General features: G+C 35.1%; 5 protein-coding genes across 11 annotated transcripts; 3 read left to right on the plus strand and 2 right to left on the minus strand.

Annotated features, from left to right (window-relative positions):
- The first annotated feature begins 1959 nt into the window (after nucleotides 1-1959).
- Nucleotides 1960-8920, plus strand: LOC110418312 (YTH domain-containing protein ECT3). Of its 4 annotated transcripts, none has more exons than XM_021431002.2 (10): nucleotides 1960-2112; nucleotides 3016-3081; nucleotides 3488-3549; nucleotides 4177-4330; nucleotides 4851-4915; nucleotides 5070-5423; nucleotides 6059-6556; nucleotides 7084-7296; nucleotides 8090-8254; nucleotides 8555-8920. In XM_021431002.2, exons 2-10 carry the CDS (start codon nucleotides 3054-3056, stop codon nucleotides 8732-8734), a joined length of 1719 nt encoding a protein of 572 aa, XP_021286677.1. In that variant the 5' UTR covers nucleotides 1960-2112; nucleotides 3016-3053; the 3' UTR covers nucleotides 8735-8920. The 4 variants fall into 4 exon arrangements, with proteins under 4 accessions (XP_021286677.1, XP_021286678.1, XP_021286679.1 ...); XM_021431003.2 differs by having other exon boundaries at nucleotides 4177-4255; XM_021431004.2 differs by lacking the exons at nucleotides 1960-2112; nucleotides 3488-3549 and having other exon boundaries at nucleotides 3040-3147.
- A 656-nt stretch (nucleotides 8921-9576) lies between these two features.
- On the plus strand, nucleotides 9577-13735 carry LOC110418113 (Pseudouridine synthase family protein). Of its 3 annotated transcripts, none has more exons than XM_021430741.2 (10): nucleotides 9577-9886; nucleotides 10066-10122; nucleotides 10439-10516; nucleotides 10833-10886; nucleotides 11005-11087; nucleotides 11863-11962; nucleotides 12046-12108; nucleotides 12275-12553; nucleotides 12790-12850; nucleotides 13000-13735. In XM_021430741.2, the coding sequence occupies exons 1-10, from the start codon at nucleotides 9650-9652 to the stop codon at nucleotides 13077-13079; spliced, it is 1092 nt and encodes a 363-aa protein (XP_021286416.1). In that variant the 5' UTR covers nucleotides 9577-9649; the 3' UTR covers nucleotides 13080-13735. The 3 variants fall into 3 exon arrangements, with proteins under 3 accessions (XP_021286416.1, XP_021286415.1, XP_021286414.1); XM_021430740.2 differs by having other exon boundaries at nucleotides 9578-9886; nucleotides 11008-11087; nucleotides 12973-13734; XM_021430739.2 differs by having other exon boundaries at nucleotides 9580-9886; nucleotides 12973-13731.
- Nucleotides 13736-14166: 431 nt separating this feature from the next.
- Nucleotides 14167-14775, plus strand: LOC110418585 (uncharacterized). Its single transcript, XM_021431356.2, has one exon. The coding sequence runs from the start codon at nucleotides 14181-14183 to the stop codon at nucleotides 14538-14540; it is 360 nt and encodes a 119-aa protein (XP_021287031.1). The 5' UTR covers nucleotides 14167-14180; the 3' UTR covers nucleotides 14541-14775.
- Nucleotides 14776-14871: 96 nt separating this feature from the next.
- Nucleotides 14872-18788, minus strand: LOC110418584 (DNA-binding bromodomain-containing protein). Of its 2 annotated transcripts, none has more exons than XM_021431354.2 (8): nucleotides 18669-18788; nucleotides 17621-18248; nucleotides 17433-17510; nucleotides 16789-17032; nucleotides 16398-16494; nucleotides 16170-16290; nucleotides 15688-16092; nucleotides 14872-15301 (listed from the first exon to the last, which is right to left on the minus strand). In XM_021431354.2, the coding sequence occupies exons 2-8, from the start codon at nucleotides 18212-18214 to the stop codon at nucleotides 15107-15109; spliced, it is 1734 nt and encodes a 577-aa protein (XP_021287029.1). In that variant the 5' UTR covers nucleotides 18215-18248; nucleotides 18669-18788; the 3' UTR covers nucleotides 14872-15106. The 2 variants fall into 2 exon arrangements, with proteins under 2 accessions (XP_021287029.1, XP_021287030.1); XM_021431355.2 differs by having other exon boundaries at nucleotides 17621-18218; nucleotides 18669-18722.
- Nucleotides 18789-19392: 604 nt separating this feature from the next.
- LOC110417742 (Plant transposase (Ptta/En/Spm family)) lies at nucleotides 19393-24579 on the minus strand (the record flags this gene model as incomplete). The annotated part of the gene is given in 13 exon segments (XM_089783811.1): nucleotides 19393-21683; nucleotides 21773-21834; nucleotides 21837-21879; nucleotides 21955-22047; nucleotides 22175-22376; nucleotides 22459-22516; nucleotides 22519-22881; nucleotides 23223-23435; nucleotides 23513-23689; nucleotides 23748-23835; nucleotides 23916-24109; nucleotides 24436-24474; nucleotides 24477-24579. Coding segments are annotated over 13 exon segments (2031 nt in total), but the record flags the coding sequence as incomplete, so codon positions are not given.
- Nucleotides 24580-24581: the final 2 nt, after the last annotated feature.

A 24581-nucleotide genomic window follows, 5' to 3' on the forward strand; every position in this document is an offset into this window, starting at 1 on the left:
ATATATAAAAAATAATAATTAGGTATTTTAAAATACAAAAAATTTACTTAAAAAAACAAAACAGATGGAGTCGATACTGAATTAAGCAAAAAAAAAAGTAAAAAGGAAGTTTAATTGTTTATTTATTTATTAAATTTGAGTGAAAATTAAAAAAAAAAATTGCTTATGAAATACTATGTATTTGGCAGCTAAATTGATTTGCATGTCAAAATAAGTACCTACTAATTAAAGGGGGCGAGCTAGGCATCGGTAGAGCGTGTATCTAAAACTTGTCCAAGTCTCATATTAATCACGTGCCATATATCATAATTATTCATTTATTTTTATATTTTTTATAGAGTTTTCCGTTATTGAGTAGACAATTTTAATATGATGTGACGTTAAAAGAGAAAGTGAGGAATTAATTTAACGTTAGATCCAAAATTTAATTAAATTTATCATTGAAGATCGTATCTTTTTATTGTAATCATTTAAACCCTTGAATATATTTCCATCTATTTAAATTCTTATATAAAAAAATATCATTTTAATGTTATTTAAGTACAGTCAAGCGTGGAAATTAAATGGTCATGCGACGAATGAGTCAATGAAAAAATGGCGACATGTGAATTCATCTTGTACGGAACACATTTTTTTTTTTGGAGATGTGACTAAAATCGATTGTTGGATTTTAATAAAGAAAATAAAATTATCTTATATAAAGAATTAATCTAATTTAGAATCTAAAACCCTTCAAAATCTCCACATAAGGCCTAAATAAGTATTTTAATTGATTGTAATAAAAGAATAAGGCTTAAACAATAGATTTAATTAAATTTGGAGGCTTTTTTTATTTATGTATAACATATATAATATAATTCATTAAAAATTAATTAATTTAGTGTTAGACTAAAAAATTAAATAATATCCACTTAAACATGTAATATCTATATGCATTTGCGTAAATAAAAAGAAGATGGGGAATAAATAAAAAATGATATATTTCTTGGTGTATTCTGAGTGGAATGAAATCATTAAAAAATTTTATCCAAATTATATTTTATAAAATGAAAAAGAATGGGGGAGATGAATCGCCCACGCCGCCTCCCCTAACCCAAAATAAAAAAATATTAAATTTTCAATTCCGAGCACTTGACTTGTGACTTTTCGTTAGCCTGATTCCATTTCAATACTTGTTGTTTGAAAATCTGATGATAATTTGTGTTTTAATTATATAGTGTGAATTTAAAATATTAATAATTATAAATATGATATAAATAATTATATTAAAATATTAAATATATATAAAATAAATATATAACATGATATGATATGGTTAATACGATTATTAAATATATTAAGTTAAATTTTATTTCGATATGACGTGATTATATAATTTATAACATGCTTATCTTGTTAACATATTATTAATTCATGATTAATATATTAATATAATTAAAATAATTAAATTAAAATATAATTTATAATAAAAATTTATAAATATCATAATAAATATCAAATAAAATAAAATTTAACATCAATAAATCTTTATTTTATTAAATTATTAATATTTATATGAGTTAATAAATAAATTATAAACGTGTCTATCTAATACATAAATATTACTAAATAAATAAGTTATAAACAAGTCATGAATCATACAAATATTTGATAACACCATTAGTTAATCATGTCTTAAAAATTTTAAACAAGTTAAATATGATAAAAGTTGTTAATGCTTTAATTGTGTTGACATGATTAATGTACAAATCCACTTAAATTCACATGGTATATAAATTTATCAGATTTGATAGTACATTTTAATTAAATTATATAAATATAAAAAATTATGAATTCAACACTATTAGTTATTATTATAAATTTAAATATATGTATCAAACATATAACCTAATTACCTTTTTTCCGATTCATTTTGACCGTAAGAAAAAATAACCGAATCTTTTCCTCACTTTTAAAAGCGCTTCGCTTTCAACCTCTGTTCCTTCTCTCTCTCTCACTGCCCTTTCTACTTCACTCTCTGCAGAAAAACAAAAATCCCGCTGTTTCTCTATAATCGAAAGCGGGAACCCTAGCGGGTGCCCGATCCATCAGATCGGGTCCGGTCTTTTTCCGGTTGGTATCGATCCACTCTGTCTTGCTTCCGATTTATGCTTCTTTTTAACTTCTCGAAATTCTTGCCTTTGTTTCTCTTTCCATTTCCCTTGAAAACTTCGCAAGATTTTCAAAAATCTCGAATTTACGTACGGTTTTCTTGAAATCAGAAACCCTTTTTCTTGGCAATTTTTAGGTTTTATTTTTTAGCTCAAAACCAAGCTTTCCCGGGGTAAAATCGAAAATAGTCGTTGTTATTTTGTTTTCAGTGGTAAGATTATTGGAAATTCCGATTTTTCCTTCAAAATATCTCAGCTTTGATTTTTCTTTTCCTCCCACAAGAATTGTAAATTGACTGTACTATGTATATATTTATTTATTTTTCTGGTCTAAAAATTTTGATTTTGTATATTATTTTGAAAATTTTTAAATTAAAAAAGACACAAGAATCGTAAATTGACTGTACTATATATTTATTTATTTTTCTAGTCTAAAAATTTTGATTTTATATATTATTTTGAAAATTTTTAAATAAAAAGAGATATCTTCAACAGAAAAAGAGAATCTTTTTACTGTCCATTCATGAGAAAAGGATCGAATCTCTTTCGTTCACACCCATTTTATGTTCTAACGATTAATTGGGCACATTTTAATTCGCTTCTTATTTTTTCTATTTTTTAATTTGGTGAATATTGATGTATTTATTTTTAGATATTTTACTTTATAATAAATAATTTTGAGAGATACCTTAAGCACTAAGGCTGTGACTATGACTTGTCAATATGGTTATTAATTGTTTTCCTTTCCTTTATTGGGAATATGTGTTGTATTGGAACCAGAGTTGTACTTCTGTAAAAGGACTGCGACTTAAGCTTTTATAATAACCCTTTGGTCTTTCTCTATTCTCCTACTTTTTGTTCTTAGGTCAGTTGGGTTTGTGAAGATTGTTTGATATTTCGATAATGGCCGGTGAAAAGATGATGGAGAATCGTATCCTTTGTTTCACTGCTGATTAATTGTTATGACTTTTGGGTGTATGGTTTTGAATTTGTGATGGTAAGTGATTTTTATTGGTTGACTGTTATTGACCATAAGTCTGGTTTTATTTAGCTCAGAGATTGCGGATTTCCCCATTTACATGATGTTTAAGTTTGAGAGCGGAGAGTAAGAATCAGTGGGGATTAAGAAATTTGTTTCGCATCTCAGCTGGGATGGATGGAATTGGTGGACTGGTCTGAATTAGTCTCATGATACCAATTTGATTACGAGAAGCAGCTGTTTTATGCGTTGAAAGTTTTCTTCTTGCCAAAAACTCATGCTTTGACCTGCATTGATTGTGATTGTATAACCCGTTTTTCTGAATTGTCTGATCTTTTTACTTAACCATATAATTTAGCTGAACCTGTCAGTGTGGTTTTGAAGTCAGAAGTTGTTGCCAAATTGGCTAAGCAGGATGTGGTATGTCCTAAATTGTTTGAAATTTTTATTTATTTTGAATTTGTTTTGCAATTGAACTCCGTTTTTGCTTTGGCAATTACTGTGCCTGGGTTAGCAACCTTGGCATTTAATTTCTGTGCATCAACATGCTCAGTAGATTGACATTATTTTATTTTAAAATTGTGAAAACTATGTGTTGGGAACATTTATGTAACATTTTGCTCTTTTCCATTTGATTTATAAAATGGGCAGAAATAAACCTCCTTGGTAAACTTGTATGTACTGGAAATTTGTATTGTATATATTAAATTTATAAGTGAAAGAAAAAAAAATCCTCATGATTAGTATTACAGAAAGTTTGATGTTTCTTGTTTGAAATGTGTTTTAGTTATCCATGAAAAGTTGTTTCATTGTAACCTACAACATTGTGTAGTGTGGGTATTGAGGGATGAAGCAACTATGAAAATTCTTATGATTGGTATTACTGAAAGTTTGATGTTTTTTGTTTGTAATGCGTTTTAGATATCTATGAAAAGTTGTTTCATTGTAACCTACAGTGTGTAGTGGGGGTATTGAGGGATGAAGAAACTGTGAAAAGTTTTTTTTGTTTTCTTGTACTCACTTTGAGCACATTTTAATGTTTTCCAGCCTTCTGGAAAAGTTGGAATGCCATCTGATTTGACGTCAACAATGTCTTCTTCAACATATCCTTCTTTTGGTGTGAAAGGTGAGAGTCATCAAGACTTGGTTGGAGAACCTGGTGTCAATCAACCTACTAGCTTTTACAATTATTACTACCCAGGTTAGATTATATAACAGTTCTTTATACTGAAACATAGCACTCATACATGGTGTTAGAGTCTAGCATTGCCATGGGTTTAATTGCAAATGGAATTGCGTTTTATTTACTGCAATCCATTTCATAATAATAGAAGCTATTTTGTTTGTGGGCATAAGGTCTGCTTTCAAGTGAATAGTGCATTTGTATGCAAAAGTGTTTATAAATCATTATGAAATATATTGGTAATGTAGGTTTTTAAATCATGATTAAATCATACAAAAGTGGATTTGTGTGAAAAGTGTTTCTCAAGTCAAAGATTTTTGGAATCATTAAAAATGTGTACATTATGTGTAAATTCACTCTCAGAATTTGTATGAAAAACAAAATCCAAATTAGAGCAACACATATGGATCTAAATTTATTGTGTGATGTGTCATTCGTTTTTTTTTTCTGCTGTTTGATCTACCTTGTTTTAAGATAAAACAATTAAGCTGTTCTATTGGATTTTGTAAAAGAATATTAATTGGAAGGTTTTTGGCAGGATATAATGGGTCACTCGTTCAATCTGATGATAACAGTTATTTTCATGCCAATGGTTCACATATGGTATGTTTTTCAGCTAGTTCCTTCAATGCACATTTGGTTACGCTATCATCCCTTCATAGGATGTTATTTTGATTGTATCTACACTTTACCAATGACGTGGTATTACAAGTTCAATATGGTAACTGTTCTGGTTTTTATTGGGTTGTTGCTCTAGGGTATGCAATCAGAGAATGGTTCACTGGTCTATTATATGCCTGGCTATAACCCATACGCAACTGGGACTCTAATGGGTGTTGATGGACAATGCGTTGGCCAACAACCATATTTTTCATCAGGATATTTTCAGCCTCCTGTTTCCTATGGATCAGAAGCCATGCCTTGTTACATATGGGATTCAACATATGCTGGAGAGGTTTTAAATGGAAATGTTGATGGTTTTGGAAATGTAAACTATGGTTCGGGTTCTGCTTTTGCAAAGTCGAATGGTTTCAACTCTTTGAAATCAAATGGCCTTGGTACAAAATTACCAAAATCTACTCATATACAGCCTATCAAAGCCCTAAACAAGGTACTTAAGTCTTGAGGTGGCATTCAATACAGAGATTATAATCTTTTTTTTAGCAAAGCTGTTACTTGATTTTATTCATAGTTTTTGCTGGGTTCATGGTTTCAAAGAATGCAGCTAGAAAAGAACTGTGCTGCTGTTGCATAAAGTTGGTAATTGGCGGTTGGGATTAGTATATTTACAGAGATAAATCTTAATGTTATAGAGGAAACATTTTTTGAATAGTTCTTTTTGGTATTTGATTAGAATACTTGTTGAAATTTATGGCCTAAACTGTGATTAATTAATACCTGGTCAGACCTTCTCAATGACATAGCCTTTGGTCTGCTACTTGTTGTCGATGAATCTGGTGTTGCTCTGCAAGCCAGAAGGGAAGCTTGTAGTTTCTTCCCTCTTCTTCAGTAATTGCTTTATTTTCTCATTTCTGATACCTCTCATTATAGTCTAGATCTTTTATTCTTATGATAGGACTTCTATCAGTCATAACGTTCTGCTTTCATGATGCAATTCATTTGTTTGAATTTATTTTGAAGGTAATTAAAAGGCTGTAGTTTAGGGTTTTCAAATAATTGCTTTCTTTTTTTTTTTTTAGCCCATTGGGATTTCCAATGTTTTGATTATCTGAATTCATGTTACAGGGGCCTCATTTGGGTTCTGATCTATCAGCAGGATCTTATGGATACCACCCAGCTGGAAAATCTCCATCATTTAACAACCAAAAGGAAGGTCTTTTCCAACATAATGGTCCTATGAACTACAGACTAAATGGGAGAGCATGGAATCAAAATGATAGATACAAGAAATCCAACAGAGATTTTGACTTTCAAAACTCAGCTGAAGTAACTCGTGGTCCAAGGGCCTGTAATAGGGCTTTGGAATCTTCTGTCAAGAGGGAAGACTTGGGGCTCACTTTATGTAAAGATAAATACAACCTACTAGATTTCCAAACTGAGTATGAAAAGGCAAAGTTCTTTGTCATTAAGTCTTACAGTGAGGATGATGTTCACAAATCCATGAAGTATGATGTGTGGTCGAGTACTCCAAATGGTAATAGGAAGCTAGATGCAGCATTCCATGAAGCAGAAGCTAGAGACAGTGAGACTGGCACAAAATTTCCGATCTTCCTCTTTTTCTCGGTGAGCTGAAATAGCTTTTGCAAGAGTTTCCACATCTTGTTACCATTTCCCCCAATCCATCAAAGTTTTTACCTTCCAAAACAATTTCTGCAGATTCTAATCCTGGTTTAATTAGTTAATTTACATTATTATAATTAGTAGTTTCAACTGACCTCTATGGCAGGGCTGTGCAGATCTGAAATTTACTGTCTTGAACTTGTGGTCAATTACTAAGCTGCTTGTTTTTTTAATTTGTATCAATACATATTTAAATCCTTTTATATGTAGGTTCTAACTGATATTTGAATAACAGAAAAGAAAATATTCATGCTGAGTGTATTTGCTATTTCTGTATATTTTTATGAGTGGCTGCTGCCATCTGCATGGTATTATTGGTCTTTTATGTTTATTTAAATTAGACACTTTAGCAGATTACTTAGTGTTGTTTATTTTTAATTTCTAGCTAGTTACTTGCTCTTTATTCCCTGAGATGCTGTATACATGCATATTATGATTTCTTATGTTGTTTCATGACATTGTAACTTAAGGTCAATGGAAGTGGACAGTTTGTTGGCTTAGCTGAGATGATTGGGAAGGTGGACTTTAATAAAGATATGGACTTCTGGCAACTGGACAAGTGGAATGGTTTCTTCCCTGTTAAATGGCATGTTATAAAAGATATCCCTAACAAGGAGTTGTCCCACATCATCCTAGAAAACAATGAGAACAGATCTGTAACTTATAGCAGAGACACTCAAGAGGTATTTTGGCTATTTCCCTTGCTTGAGAACATTTTACATGTATGGTTGCTGGTGTTGAAAGTCATTCAGCATTGTGGATTTAGTTTCTTTCTTTGATGCGTTATGTGCTATTTTATTGGGAAGAAAGCAAGGGACAAATTAAAATCTAAGCTACAGAAGGTACACGCTAACGGTTACATCAAAGATATGAAGGAACCTTCTCTTCTCTTCCTTCCCCTCCTATCTTCCTTTTTTTTGTTCTTCTCTTTCTCATTGTACATGATCAGCCGAGTGGAGTGATATTCTTTGGAACGAGTTTAAAGTGATATAGAGTTAAATCAAGTTGTTTTGTTCTTTTTTTTTTTTGAAGATCAAGTTTTGTTCTTTTCTTAAAATTGCATCTCAAAATTGAGATTTGAGTGACTATTAGTGATATTGCAAAATTGACTTTTTTAATCTTGTCCATCCCACTTGCTCCAAAAGCTACTACTTGATTTGCCTCCATAGTTTATGCATTCATACACTTTTTTTTTGGGTTTCTGAGTCTCTCTGTAGCTTCTCTAACTTAAAGCATTCTCTCATCATTTTTCAATTTTTAGCTCGTCTTCCCTATTTGAAAATTTTCATAATCATTTGATGACTTGGTTGAATAACCATTGATTAATTCATCTAATGACCTCATTATGCATCCTTGTAAAACAAAGGTCAATATAATTCATGGTAGTATTAGAAAAAAGCCAATTTATGCAGTACGTTTTTTTATTATCGTCATGTTTGTCAATGAGACTAATGTTATTCTTATTGGAATTTGCAGATTGGTCTCAAGCAAGGGTTAGAAATGCTGAACATTTTTAAAAGATACTCAGCAAAATCATCATTGTTAGATGACTTTGGATTTTATGAAAATCGAGAAAAGACTCTTAATGCAAAAAAGCATTACAAGCCAGCTACTCTACGAAACAAGGAAGATGATTTTACCGTGAGCTCTCTCTCCCTCTCTCTCTTACACACACACACACACACACACACCCCATTGGTAATGCAATCAATTTGTGGAAGAGTTTGTTCTGATTGCTGTCACCGTAGCTTATCTCCTTTATGGCTTTTGTGATTTGGAAGTATTACTTTATAATTAATGGTGTCATGTTCATAGCCATACATGGTACCGAACTTGCAGAAATATCCACGCCCAACACACACACACACACACACACACCAAGCATTACTTTTGTAATTTCTTACTTTATAGTTTAATATTGGGGTTCATTTCTTGATCCAGAAGCAAACAAAAGCAGGAGAGAGGAAAGTGGAAGAAGACTTGAGGAGGACCAAGAAAACTAGTGATGCAACATGCCTCATCAATCTCACCAAAAATCTGTCCCTCAATGGCTGCACTCTAAAGAACAGTGCTGTAAAGAACCCAATAGAAAGTTCATTTCCTTCCTTTCCGGCACCATAGCTATTCAACTAATAGTGGTTAAGATCAGCTAGGAGGGGTATTTTCCTTTGCAGTCTTCTTCCTTTTTCTTTTTACTTATAAAATTCTTTTTCGGGTTTTTGAGTTAGCCAGCTGCTAATTTGAATTAGCATTTGTTGGAAGATTATGGTTCATTTCTGAAATAGATAAATTTCTTTGCTTGTCGAATCCAGTTCCTACCAGAATAATAACATATTGGATCAATATGATGATTGGTATCTGATTTGACGATAGAATCAATCTCGAATATTTAGGACTAATATTGATTTGGGTTGTGCTTAAATATTTACCGTCTCCTGAATTGAGAATTCTATCTTAATTCTTAAGCTTGGAACTTGAGATCTTCACCCAAAGGTTTTATCTTTATCAGCAATCATATTTGTACGAGCACTGCTTTCTCTGTAATTTGCTTTAAGAAGGGAAAAAAGGCCAGAGAACTCGATCCAAAGTCTGGTCATTTATTTAAACATGATTAATTAAAAGTGTTAAGATTGATATGATTAATTAAACATGAATGTGTTAAGATCGATATAATTAATTATACGTGTTAAAATTGACATGATTAATTAAACGTGAATGTGTTTATGACACTATTTATTAAAAAATGTGTTTATTATATTTATTAAAAAATTAAATTAAATTTTATTTAACACAACACTATTTATAATATATTCAAGTGATTAATACCATTTTGATTTTCATATTTTTTTGAAAAATATAGTTTTATACTATTTTTGATTGGTACATAGTACTAATTTTCCATTCCTACCAAAAGAGAAAAGAAATGGGTCCTTTCGAAGTACTAACAAGTCACTTAAAACCCTTTTAAACCCACAACTTTAACGTTTGGAATGGGTTGTTTGCAGCCTGAGAAACTGAGAGAGAAAAGTATATGAAATGACGGAAAATCCCAAGCACTCTCTGAACACAACACCTGAATCGTCCAGACCTTCGAAAATACCGAAAACCCAAGATCACAGCGACCAAGAAGAAGAAGATAAACAACAACAAGAATCAAGCATGAGCAAGAACCCTAGAATCCAACGCTATTTAGTAGCTATTGAGTACATTGGGACTCGCTTCTCTGGCTCGCAGCAGCAGCCCAATTGCCGCACAGTTGTTGGCGTATTAGAGGTAGTATCTTGGTCTCCGTTTTCTTTTGATTGCAAAGGAAATGAAGATGAAAAGAAAAAGTTTTGAAATTTTTGAATTTTGCAATGTAATTTAATATGCCCTTGTTTCATTCATTTTATTGCAAGGTTATTAGGTGCAGGTTGAGTTAACGATGGAGTGTGGTGATGTTGGTTTTGTAGGAGGCTTTTCTTAAATTTATTGGACAGCCAGTTTCGATTTTCTGCTCTAGTAGGACTGTAAGTCTGCATCCTTATGCTTCACACTTTGTTATTATATTTTCTAATCTACTTTTCCATTGCTAGTCATACATGTAATTTGAGGGTTACTTTCATGAATTAAGGCGCACAGAGACAATAATGTTAAGGGGGGTGTTTTTCCGAATTGAATCTTTATGAAGTCAAACTGTCAGGATATTACCAAGAAGTTTTCTTGGGGTGATAATTTCTAAATCAATCGACTTTAATTTCCTTGGATTTGAAAAAAAAATTGATTGCGATGTTTTATTTTATTCAGAACGTTGCATGGATGTTTAGTATTTTTCTCCTATTGTAGGATGCTGGCGTACATGCCTTATCAAATGTTTGCCATGTTGACGTGGAACGCATAAGCAAAAGGAAGCCTGGTGAAGTGGTGATTATTTACACATGAGTTTAATCTCCTTTTTATTCTGAATTTCATTTCGATTTAGTACTGGAAAAGGGCGGAGGTTTTTATCTTGTTGTTTGCTTTTCTTTTTGGACTAAAAGTGATGGAGACTTAAGGAGGAACTTTTGCACACATAAATGAGCTTTCTTGATGTTTAATCCTGACATTTTCAGGCATGTTTGCTGTTTTCATCATATGGATTCCTCACTATATATATGCACTTATTGGAGTATTTTGCAAATAACTGAACTTTCGGATATATGGCAACCACATAATTACTTTTTTTTGTGCTAAAATGCAGTTACCACCTCATGAACCATCTGTTGTTAGAAGAGCTGTGAACCATTTCTTACAGGTGTGTTTTCTGATGATCTTTCTAGTTTATGTATTAAGATGTCGTGTTTGTCTCCATTACCTTGATCATGTTGCTGTTGTGTATCTACTAACACGTGGTTTAATTTGGTTAACTTTAGAAGAGTGAAGGTGATATTACGGTGATTGACGTTCGATGTGTTCCGAATGATTTTCATGCCAGATATAAAGCTCAGGAGCGCACGTAGGTATTTGTGACCTTAATTTCTCTGTGGAGACTGTAACCATGTGGCTCAGCTGCAATATGTTTATAGGTGATAGAATTGTCTGTTGGAAGTTAGCACTTTCTTGTGGAACCTTCGAAGTCCAACTTTTCCCCTGTCAAATAAAATCATGGTTAACAGGACATATTACTATCTATTCTTGTTTTAAAGATTTGAAGAAAATTGATGAAAACATGTCCATTGTGTTGCTAGAGCCCTGTCCTAGTTGATGAGTTTGTTGATTTGTGCTTATATTTTAAATTAAAATGCAAAACCAGTACCTTGCTTTGCATGTGTATTGAAATAGACCTTGGCACTATAGGGTTTATGCATGTACATCATGATATGAAAAAAAAAGAAAAAAAGAAAAAGGGTCCTTTATGTGAGACTCAATACTTTGAGAGCTATTTGAGCACTCCAATCTGTCTTGGCTTGGCCCATCTTTTCAAATTGTCTTTTTCAGCTTGTTTCCAAGTGCACAGCATGCATTTTTGTTTTTTTGGATTTTTTATACTTGAACACAATATGTTCTTTATGATTTTTTTCCCACCTAACACAAGTGTAACAATGAGTAATTTAAACAGATGTTAATATTTTTAGGTTTTACTGAGGCCTTATTTACCACTTACTATGGTTAGAAGCACATTGATTCTTTATGATGCTCTAAAAGTGCAAGACAGTGATTTTCGTTTCTTTGAATTTCATGAATTGAACCATGTAAGATAGATGTTTGAATTTGTCGGAAAAATTTCCCAGGTACTTCTATCGCTTGCTATCTGGCTCAGAACCTTTGTCTACCTTTGAAAAAGAGCGGGCATGGCATGTGCCGGAGAAACTAGATCTATATGCAATGCAGGTGGTTTATTTATTGTGTTTCCCTTATTTGATTTAATTATTGGTTTATTCCACAAAGACAATATTTAATTTATATACTTGCAGGAAGCATGCAAAGTTCTTGTTGGTCATCATGATTTTAGTTCCTTCAGGGCAGCAGGTTGCCAGGTGGTTACTTTGCTCATGCTCATTATGTACTACATGGCTTTACATGTGCACATACACATACATGCATATATATGCTTTCATGACATACATAATATGCTAACTCCTGATAATCTAAATTTTCCATCTTTCAAATTTGATTGACTATTCAAAAATGCTGTATATGTAGGCAAAATCACCAATCAGAACTTTAGATGAACTCCATGTTTCTGAGGCACCTCCAACTCCTTTTTTTCCATCAATCACAGAGAAGAAGCAGACTAATTCAAGCACGGAAGATTCTCATGCATGCTCCAGGAAGCCTGAGATTGACCTGCCCATTGATTCATTCTCCAAGAGTGATGATGAGGTAGGCTCAAATAGTATAACTGATCTAGGATTTGGCATAAGGAGAAGACATCGCTGCTATGTGGTAACAGCACGTGCACGCTCTTTTCTTTACCACCAGGTTTATGCTATTGCCTTTTTATATACGACTTTTGTGACCCCTTTATTAGTTGTTAAATTCATTTCTTTGCTCAATTGCACTTTATACTTTACGCAACTATTCTCAACCCAATCTTAGGGAGACAATGATTGATGAACATTTATCTTTATTTGATGTCTTCTTTATCTTACTGGTAATCTTTGTTGGACATAACAGTTCAAGTATATATATTCAATCTTCTGCTGAATTTAATGCAGGTCAGACTACTTCTTGGTGTTCTCAAATGCGTTGGCACAGGAGAATTGACAACTTCTGATGGTATGGTTTCTTGTCTTTTGCATTTATGTGCATCTAGAGAATTTGCATATTGTAGTCTCGTGTTTAACTTTATATATATATTTTTCTGGTGGGTGGTCATGCATCAAAATGAATAATTTCAGTGGAAAGAATTTTGAATGCAAAAACAGTGACTGCTGCAAGTCCTATGGCCCCTGCATGTGGCTTGTACCTTGGACGTGTGAAGTATGATCTGCCACAAGATGCTTAAGTTGCTGTTTCCTATACGGGCTTCTGCTCTGGAATCTGATAGGGCAGAATAACCATGCTAATTAAAATTGCCTGGCGTTACTTCAAAAATTGTCAAGATAGATGGGTTCTGTTCTTGCGTTTAACATCTTCTGGAGAGCTGTCAACCACCTCTTGCTAAACCTCTTCGTTCAGCGAGCAGAATATTTTGGGATTGAAGAAATAGGAACCTTGTGTAGACTTTGGATACTTTTTAACAATCTGCATTGAGGTCATTAAGAAGTTGAATCCAAAAGTAGTGATTTTAATTAGCAGATTCAACTTTCTGGGAAACTCAATTCACTTGTATGGTGTCCTTACTTATCAATACAAATGGTTAGAACCTCCTTTGTCTTATAATAGCAGATGAATGACAGAAGAATTTAAATATGAGACTTTCATATTACCCCTATTTCCCTATGTTTTTACATTTTTTGTTCCTCAAGCCTTATTTATTCCAATAACACATGCAGCTGCATAGGGCTGTAAACATCCTCCCCTCCCCCCAAAAGAAAAACCCAACCCAGATTCAATAATAAAACCAGTTTGAATCAGCTTCTTGTTGTTTTGTAAATGGACAAACATTGTTTGAGCCCAAAACATTTTCGGGTTGGTTTTTTTTGTCTTGTCTATGTGGTTATTGCGGGTTATTCTCGATAGTTAGGATAAAAGCAATCATATAAACCAGCAATGGTATTATTTTATATTGGGGCCAGTGGGGATCCTATAGGTCAGAACTCGGGTGTCAGACAAACTAACACTAATTTAGGAACTAAAGGATTTTGGCACACTCGGTTTGCTGACTTTCAGTCATAATTATCTAGCCAACCACAACTATATTTGACAATTGCAGAGTGAAGATAGACAAGGAGGTGAACTAACGAGACGGTCAAAATTTCCCAACCATTCATGGAGACTTGAACGCAAACTTACCTATCTGACAAGCCAAACCCACCATTGATCTTGGTATATAAACTCACCACCACCCTTGGTTTTCCTCACTCAACACATAAAACAAAAAGGAACTCCTTTGCTTTGTGTAAAGATTCCAATCTTTGTTTCATACGTTGGAATTACTACAGAAATGGGTTCTTTCAATTGCTTCATCTTAGCCTTCTTCGTGGCGCTCACGTTTTCCAGCATCAATGTTGGCCTAGCAGCTCGTCGGCTTCAGCAGTTACCACCTTTGCCTCCGATGCCGACTTTGCCAAGAACAGGGGCGATGCCACCATTGCCATCTGCTCCAACACTGCCACAGCCTACAATACCGACTCTGCCAACCACCCAGCCAACGCTGCCTCCACTTCCTAGCATTCCCAACTTGCCTAGTGTCCCCAGGGCTACACTGCCACCGCTTCCGAGCATGCCTTCAATCCCCACAATATCAACCATAATTCCCCCTATTCCATTCCTCTCTCCACCACCTTCGACTACCAGTCCTTGAGACTTTGCATCGATCTGCTGTCTATCGTTTCAGCTTTCTTCTATTACCATGGAGATGCTAGAGTTTTCACTCTTTCCATTTCAGTTCATTTCTTCTTTCGTGAGCAGTGTGTGCTTTTCTTTTTCTCTTCACATTATTTCATCATCTTAGCATAGATGGGAGTTCCCTTATTATTTGTTGTACCATGTGAGATACTATTTTATGGATTTATATTCATCATTGTATTGTGATTTTATTCAGCATCGTACTCCTACTTTCTTTATTCTTCTATTGTAACAAAACACCTCTCTTCTCCCCTAAGATTATTGTTTTAAAGATAAAAAGTAAATGATGAAAACAAATTATTATAACATTTAATCAAAAATGAAATACGATAAGAGGGTGAAACTAAGAATTTGTCAATTTTTCGTGTGCTTGGCATCTAATAATTTACAGCTGTAAAATAGACTGCTTGCAAATGCACAGGCTAATCACCTATTTTACCTAGACAGATTTTCCAGGGTTACGTCAAACCTTCTTGACAAAGGAACCAGAGCATATAAAATAGACGGCATCCTTAAAGTAATCTACTTCATGAAAGTCTCAATAGCGGCATGAATTGGACTAGTTCGGGAAACCTGATTCTGCACCAAGGAATGAGGGCCACTCCAAACAGACTTCTGATTGTTAGGAAATAGAATTCCACATAAGTTGAGGAGAATGGGATTTTCGATGCGGAAGCTCTCCAACATTTGAGCTCTTTGTTGTCTTTCTTGTGACTCCTGTAATTACATCAACACCATCAACTCAATATATGACCCAAATGCATCCTAGCATAATAGAAATGCAAAATGTGAACATGCAAAATAGAAACCTTGAAACATAACTAAATATTTTACAATGTGCTTCATCATTACCACAAAAATATCCAATTTCCAAATACAGTGTACTCTTAACTTTCTTCCTACTTGATTGGGTCAAGGATTAAACACATTGTAAAATAAACTTCTTGCTTCTGTCAAGCATGAACAAGAATATGGTTGGGAGAAATGAACTTGGCTAATATGCTAACTAAGTTGCAATTCATCCAATTGATGCCAAAAAAGGAAAACAAAGAGAGACAGGGGGGGTGGGGGTGAGGAAAAGGGAGAGTGGGGAACAGAAATACCTTGTGTCTCTGTTGCTGAACTGCTCTACTTTCTTCCTCATTTTGTGCTAGAGTAGATACTTTCTGAGTTGGGGCTACTGCATCAGACTTATCCACTGCTTCAGGCTGAGATTTTCTACTATGCTCCTCTGACAATCTATCTCCAAACTGTGATTGCTCTTTTGTTTCGCCTTCACCTTTGTTCATAGTCTTTATCTCATTTTCTTCCTCATCCTCCTCTTCCTCTTCTTCCTCATCATCCCCCACCTCATGCCTCTCCTCCATATGGCTGTATTGCTGCTCAGACACGTCCACTTTCACCTTCTCTGCTTCACCTTCCACCTCAGCATCTGCATCTTGGTCCATCGATTCATCCATATTTAACGATGAATCCTCCGCATAAGGACTATCAATAGGTGAAGACTCCTACAGTCAAGAAATGGCAAAGAGAAGTTATTTTTCTGTTACCTAAACATTAGTCAAATAAATTAGCAGTAGCATACCTCTTGTTGGAGCTCCTGAGCTCCAATCTGACCTTTAGCCATTCGTTCATTTGCCTCACGCTCTCTCTTGCGTCGCTTCAAAACACATATAGCACACAAACAATCGCTTTTATGGCGCCTTCTGCAAAATTAAAAGAGAAAAACAAATAAGAAAAAAATTAATTAAACAAAACCTTAATGCAGTTGAAACTGTCCAGAAAGTACCATAGCACGTCAGTAACAACATACCCGTGTTTTTTATTTTTCATTTTTGATTGACCAGCTTTTATCTGCATTTTGCCCTGGCTGGACAGTGCAGCATCCTCAACTTCACCACCTTCGGCAGCTGTCACAAAGGAAATAAACACTGCTAATACAGCCATGTCTATGATACCAAAATAATCATTTCCTCCAATATAAAAGCAATGTTTTTTCTTGTTTTTTAAAAAAAAAAGGGACCAATATTGGGAGGTTTTGTTTTTGCACAAGGACCAGAAAGGCCAATAGATGTTATAAAGAGACTTGCAAATTTTAGAACCTTCCAGAAAAATCAGAAATAACAAATGCATAAGCAAATTCAGCATAACGAAAAAAAAAATGCATCAACTAATAAGTAGCACGAGTCAACATGAAACCTCACCATTTGTTCTCCTCGACTGTTCACTGTATAATCCAGCTGCTGTCCAATACTTCATGAAATTCTTCTTCACTCGCCTCATTAGGTCCAAGATAGCATCACCTTTGTTGTTGTACTTGCAACAATTATCCCAAATGTACTGTACATCCTTAAACACATCCTCTGAATTCATGTACTTATCACCATTTTCAAGATTGTTGCATATTGTTCCAAAATCCATTGGTGTGTCTATGATATCGAAATAGTCCTTTGTTCCATACAGGAAAAACAAAGCAAAAAACATGTCTTGTTAGACCTAACAAAATAGGAATGCCAAAGCTATATGGCATAAGGTAAGACAAAAATGTATCGTTCATTTTAAGTAACTAAGCCAAATATACAAGGAGCTGCACACAAATAAATAAAAAACCAGTTTCTTCCCTACAATGATATTTCTTTTAAAAGATCATCTACTACTTCATTAGAGAACAGTGTCAATAGCCATAAAGGCACAAGTGCATTGATATTCCAGAATCCCGAAGAAATTAACTACAATCTAAAAACCTTTGATGCAATGACTTCTTACAAACAAAAAAAGAACAACATGCTGCAAAAGTTTGAAACTTAATATCCCTAGGATTTAAATATAGTTAGTTATTTATGCTTACCGGTATCCCTAGAGCTTCAGGGTTCACAGGCTCATTGAAAGGAGCAGCTGCTTCCATTTTCATCACTTTCTTAATGACCTAGTGAGAGGGAACAACCACAATGGCCAGAAAAACATTAATCTAGGAACTGCACAATGAGAAAGACAAAATTAATGGTAATGGTAATCAATGTTAAACCTCCAACATACCGTCAAAGCAGAATCAACTTCTAGCTTATTATACCGAGAACCCTGACGAGGCATCTTTACTTCTTTCTGGAAAGAACTTTGGCGTTCTCCTGCTACGATATTACCACTCTTATCAACATTTGAACCACCCAAAATCCTCGAAGGCTTAATCTTTATGCTTCCAGCTTTCCTTGACGCACCACTAGAAACACCCATTTTCACCTCGGCTGATGAATTAGCACTATCTTCCATTTTCTCATGAACCACACCTTGTCTCTCAAACCCTACTTGAGGACTGCTCTTGTCAGTATCACTGTGTGATGGCACATCAGATTCCAACGCTTTAGATGATGTCTTGAGCTTCACCTTAACACGACCGACTGGCTTTCCTATAGCCTTAACAATGGAGCCATCAGGATTTATGCTAGCAACATGCAATGCCTGATCGGTTCCGGTCGATGAAGGAGTATCAACTTCCATTCCCGACTCATATTCATCATTAACAGAATTCTCTGCACTATTTACACTCATAACATTCACAGCTGCTTCATTCACGGCCGCAGAAGCATTGGCTTTTGCTTTGTTCCCTTTCTTATGCCCTCTTTTTCGCTTCATCTGTCTGAACAAAAAATTGGTCTTCTCTTACACACTACAACCGAATCATATTCACAAAAATAACACAAATTAAATCAATTCCCATTCCACTACTCCAAATATTACTTCTTTTTTGAAATTACCCATAAACCCAATTCCCCAAAAACCCTAGAAAGTTCGTTTCGTTCTTGTTTTTCTCAAAGAGATATCTTTGACGGAAAGAAAAGGTAAAGAACCGTTAGAATTAGCATAAGCAAATAAAGAGAAAGCATAATTCACAATAGCAGGTTTGGGTTCTTCGTGGTCTAATCACCGAACAAGAAAATAATGGCGGGCCTGATCAGCAATCACCAGAATTTTAAAAAAAATTAATAAAAAAACTTTTGAAATAAATAAGAAAAAGTAATTTATTTTATTTTAAGAAAAAAATAAAAAGAAGGATTTGCTCGGAGAAAAAGAGAGAGAAAGGGCTTACCTTTGTTGTCAAAATCCGAGAAAGAAATTAACGTAAGGAGGTTTTAATTATTATAGCTGTTAAAGGGTTATGTTTTCGACTTCGGAGGCTCCAACGTAGTACCCTGAGTTGGATCCAACGACGTCGTTTGGTACACGTCGGTTAACCTCACTCTTTTTCTTTTGTTCTTTTGAGTTTATACCATGTATAACTTTTTCTGCACGTAAGCATTCAAAATTTATTAATATTTTTTTATGAAATGTTTTACATTTACTTAATCACATCATATAAATATAAATTATTAATAATTAATGAATATATTTGAATATTAAATTCATTGATTGGTGATTTTTTTATTAAAAAATAAATAAAATTCAAATTCTCTTTCCTAATTATAAAAAGAAAAAATTATAGATTCGAATATGATACTATTAATTCAACATATATCAAAGCATTTTTATCCTTACAACAGTTGAAAGTTGAAACCAAAGGCATTGGAAAAGTTCCTTTGCCATATTACACAAAACAGTGAGACTCCTAGGAAGGAAATACAGAAGCACCAAAAATTTTAAGTGGTCTTTCCACTTTGACACGATACTTGACAGCGCCAACTTGTTCTCCCGCACTGTAAAACGCAACTCTATCACCAACCCTCAGCTGTTTGCTGCAAACAAACTCTCTCCATCCCTTGCTAAGAACCGGCTTCAGGATATTGTTGTTGCGCTTCTTACGGGTGTAAATTCGAAACCTCCAGACATGGCCACTCTCCTCGTCTTTAACCGCAAAATCCACCGTATGCTTGTCACTTAGAGGAGGGAAACAATGGAGGGATTTGCTTGGGATCGTCAATCGTTTCTCCAAATCCGTCTTCTTAAGATTCTTTAAGAATATCGCCATCGATGGAAGTAAAACGAGTCGCGGGGCTAGAGAAAGACCAGAAAACTGTGGTTTGTGCCTAAGAGAAGGAATTCCTCCCATATATAAAGAAGCTATCGAGTTGCTACTTCAACTACTCCATTGACTTCACTGCCTTGTCTTCTTCAAGGAACCCTCTAGGAACCTTCCTTCTTGTTTCTGACTGCTTCTTCTTCTTTAATTAATCCTCAAGGAGCCTTCCTCCCTGTTTCTGATTGTTGAACTTACGGCACTTTGATTGTGACTGTTCTACGTCACCCCTTGTGGCTATGGCCAACACAAAAAATGTCTAAATGAATCTGTGAGAGACAATTTATGGTGGAAGAATATAAAAATTATACGGTTCATAACTTCTAATCAGATTGACTCCGTGAAAATCCCCAACCAAATATCACTTAAACAATTGCAATCATTTCAATTCAATCAGAATTAATTAACTGCATTCAATGATTCATTTTTCAAAAGTTCACCATAAAAACACCGTCCAATTATAATCAGCATAAAGCCAAGTCCAACAAAATGTTGGTGAAGTCCATTAAGCATCATCCTCTGCATCTGCAGCCTGAAAAAAGTCAGGACAATGTTTATACACAATTTATTGGCAGAACTGGAATTATATAACATAACCCTGATGCATAGCTGGAATGACAAAATGTACAAAGATTTCAAAGGGCCAATATGAAACAACGAAAAAGACGTTTTCCTTATGCCATTGACAAGTTGATACAAGAGAGCCTCTACAGATTAGTAATAGGCTGTAGCATCCATGGAAGGCAATATCATACATGCCCATGAAGATCTTTGCAAGTTTTGTAATTTGCAAACAACTAATTCACTTAAAATAAAATCTAAAAATCCCACAATAAGTAAGTTTTCAAGAAAACCATTCCACAACCAGTGATGAAGTCGAAGCCTTTTCCGAATTCCAACAAGGCAGGTTTGGTTACTAAGATCACATTACAATCTCATGCAGTATTAGGACCTTATACTAAGAAGATCAAAAAAAAAAACCAAGCAGGTTCTCCTTTCATGGTTTCCACCAATATTCTTTGGCCTTCATTCCCCCTTTTCACATGGGTATCCTCCATTAAATCACATACTTTTATAGAAGTGTGTATAGACTATAGACCATAATCTCACACCTCCAAAGTCCAAAGCACCTCTTGCAGAAAGACAGTTTTCCAATGTCATACGCTACAATTTCCACATTATATGTGCTAATTATATTAAACACTTTTAAAACCAAACGACAAATGCATGAAATCCTACTTCCTAAAATATCCAATTATTTCAACTCCATAGCAAATGCAATTCTGCAACCATTTATGTTTTCAACAGTCAAGATATTGTCCTTAGGTTTTTGGAAATTTAATTTTCTATCAATCTTCTATAATACTTTTCATAATAGTTTTGCCCACCAAATACTTGCCTATATGCTTAGAACCCTACATGCTCAGAGCCCCTCATTTTCAAGACCAACTTGACCAAAACAGAATGTTTATCAGCACTTGCAACATTTACAATTTTAAGCTAATTAGTTAACATGCCCAATAAAAGGTCACTACTAAATATTTACAAGGCAAATAAGGAGAAAAAGAAACAAAGAAACCTTCAAATAAAATAAAAAAAAAATCAACTCATTGAATCTGCATGACTTGATGATGATGATCATTGTAGCTGCTTTGAGTGCTTGGGAGATTTGAGAGTATCAGAAACAGTTAGAAATCAGCATAACAGTATGAGTGTATGAACCCAAAAGGTTACCTGTTCAGAACCCAAAATTTTTGAAGATCCACCAATCTTCTCAAGAAACTTCTCCATGTTTGAATTCATTCTAGCTATGTAGTTTCCAAAAGTGCATATTTTTCCTCCATGGCCCTCCATTTTCACCACCATCTTGCTCACCTCTTCAGTTGCTCACTTTTTGGCATCAGAAGCCATCCTCACAAGGTCATCACAACTATGTCTTGGGCCAAAAACAGCAGTATGAGTGGCACCCAATCCATAAGTTTGCACATGGTTGCGTTTTTCTTCTCCCATAACTTGACAGAAGGTGTCATTTGACTCATCACTACCTTGTGAGTTATTCTGTTTCTCAGCTGCTTGTTTGCGGAGTTTTGACTGCGATGATAATAAAAAACTTATCAAGGAGTGGACAGATTTACATATAAATAGGACTAATAAGAAATAAATTAATTACTTATACATACAATAAATGCTGTCGCTGTCTCATCAATAGGCTGCCCATTCTTGCGTGTCAGTGTTAATAATGAAGCTCAGCTCTAGTAGGCTCCTTCCCATCTGGCCTCTTGTTTCGCTATTTCCACAGCAACAGCAACAACTGCTTTCAATATGGATTGCAAAACGAAAAAAGCAAAACATGAGAAATTACCTCCACCTCACGTATCCTTGCATAACTCTTGGTGCCTGATGCATGTCCGCCCTACTGTTTTGCACGGTTAGCCTTATTTGTAGCACAACGCTTCTACAAATGGCATATGTAGAGAACATGTTTCCACATTTCTAATGCTAGAGAGGAGAATTTTGAACTACCAATAAAATTTGCACCAGAATAGAGGAATTGGAATTTGCAATTGCTGCTCCTCACATACCTTTGTGTCATCAGAGTTCCAATATGAGATAAGGCTTAGCCATTGCTCAGGAACCACCCGTGGATCACGTACCTTCAAGCGCTCTTCATCGGTATTCAGAGCATCATAATATGATGCCTTTAACTCTGCCTTCCAGTCCCTCCATTTTGTAGCAGGAGACCGCATGACCCAAGACTTGCAACTTGGATCAAGGTCAACTTTGTCTATAGCACATAGAGGAGGCAAAATGTCACTAAAAGAGAAAGCAATAAGACACAAAAAGAAAGGGTAAAATGTCTTATCATACCTGAACATATTCCCACATTCCCTCTTTGTAAGAATCTGGCATTGCCCTCCAGTGACAAAATTAAGGGGTGCCCTGTGTCCATTCCATGCTATAGTGTCCAGGAAGCTGCTTAGCTTGGCTGACTCAGGACCAACAGGCTGTCGGAGCTTGTTGACATGGACAAATATCCGCTCACCATCTGCCAGGTCATTCAAGAAGAGGCAGCGAGTGGGACCTCTTCCCCTCTTCTTCTTTTCAGGGAGCTGTGGCATTTGATGTGGCTGTTCCTGGCTCTGCAGGGTCTGCTCAGACTGGAGTTCAATGGGGCCCAACTGATCCTGATTTTCTAGGTAAGATTTGTTGGTTGTTGGGCCAGTGGAGTACCTCAGTGCACATCTAATACCCCTCAAGGCAGAATCTGTAAGTGACAAGTGTGAATGTTCTGCAAAGAAAGGAAAAAACAGATGCTAGCTACCCCAAATTAAAACCTAATATAAAAAGTTACATCAAGACTGAAAATATTGATGCATTTGCACACAGAGGAAAACAAACTATAGACTTACACATTAGATAAGCAACATAACTCATGATGCAATTTGACAAGTAATTGCTGATAATTATGTTTAGCATTTGTTTATTTTCATTACTGCTTTTCAGTTGGTGCTAATGGTTAAATTAGCAAATTGAATGGAAGATAAAATCATCCATATAAAATTTCATAAACACCAGAGTAAGTAGATAGTTCATATACCAGGTGACAAAGAAATAGCATATAAACAGTACCAATATCAACATTATCTTGTAGTAGGGATGACTGAGGCTGGCAAGGGCTTGCCTGTGGCTGCAGTTGCTGTTGTTCAATAGATTGGCCATGGCTCAATGAGGACTGTTGGGGATGTGATTGGCTAGGGCCGACAACCATGGGATCCACTGGACACCAAGGCACCTGCCCACTGCACCTTGTATAATCTGCTTGTGGCAGTGAGTGCGAGTGTCCTAGCAAAGATAAAGGGAAGTTAGATATAGTTACAACACAAATTCCTCTACAGTGGAATCTTCATCTTTTATTTTACCTGTGATTGCAATATGTTCTGCAGATCCTTCGGGGAAAAACATGTAAGTATATAGAGACAAATGAAAAGAAATTAAATCTTGGAGTAATGCAGAAATGATGCATGCTTCTAAACTCAGAACCTGTAATGCTGGATTATCAAATAAAGAAACAAAATAACTATTGAGAATGTAATGTCCTGATTACAAGCTAAAAGGCAGTGCAAAGATTACAGATGAACTGCTGTGCTCACTTACCACCATCTGCAACAGCCTGCAATTGAGAGGGTTGGTTGATGCTCTGCTGCTGCTGCTGCTGCAGACCATATGGCTGATTGTGGCTCAACTGTTACAGCCAGTGCAAGCTTGTAATTGGGAGAATTATGGCTGGTTGTGCTGTGATTGACAAGGTTGATGATAACTTACTGGGGGAAACTGGGAGAACTGTGGCCATGCAGTGCTTGGAGGAGGTTGCTGTAATTGATGGGGCCGATTGGTACCCAATCTATCCTGCTGTATCTGACTGGCACCACCTACTGCAAGGCCCACTGGACTGAAGGGCTCACCTCTGCTATGCCTTGTGGCATAGTCTTTCATAGATGGTTCATACGAAGGTCCCACTGAATGAAAATCCAATAAATAAAATTAAAAATGAATACCCAAAGACCAAAACAAAATCCTCACAATGTATTTATGATTGAGAATTCAACACAAATCTCAGATGTATAACTAGACTCATTGAGAAAGATAAAGAAAGTCTATCTATATGTATATTGGATTGCTATCATTTTGATACCGGCTGCACTAGTTAGTTCTTCAAGGGAAAAAATGGTGAAGTAGTCAATATAATAGAAAATCTCTTTCCAAGAAGCATCGGATGTTTGCCACTGTTAAATTTGGAAACCACCTGAAAAGTAAAAAACAAATAATAATTGTCAACACATACCATTGATATTTCTTTATTGTTCAATGCGCAAGCCAGCGCCGTCCAATACTTCATGAACTTTTTCTTCACTCATTTCATTAGATATACAATATGCTCTCCCTTCTTGTTGCACTTGCAGCAGTTCTCCCAAATGTATTGTACATCGT

Source organism: Theobroma umbraticum, unplaced genomic scaffold, assembly GCF_002168275.2.
Source record: "Theobroma umbraticum cultivar Fairchild unplaced genomic scaffold, ASM216827v3 scaffold_50.0, whole genome shotgun sequence".
Taxonomy (NCBI): Eukaryota; Viridiplantae; Streptophyta; class Magnoliopsida; order Malvales; family Malvaceae; genus Theobroma; species Theobroma umbraticum.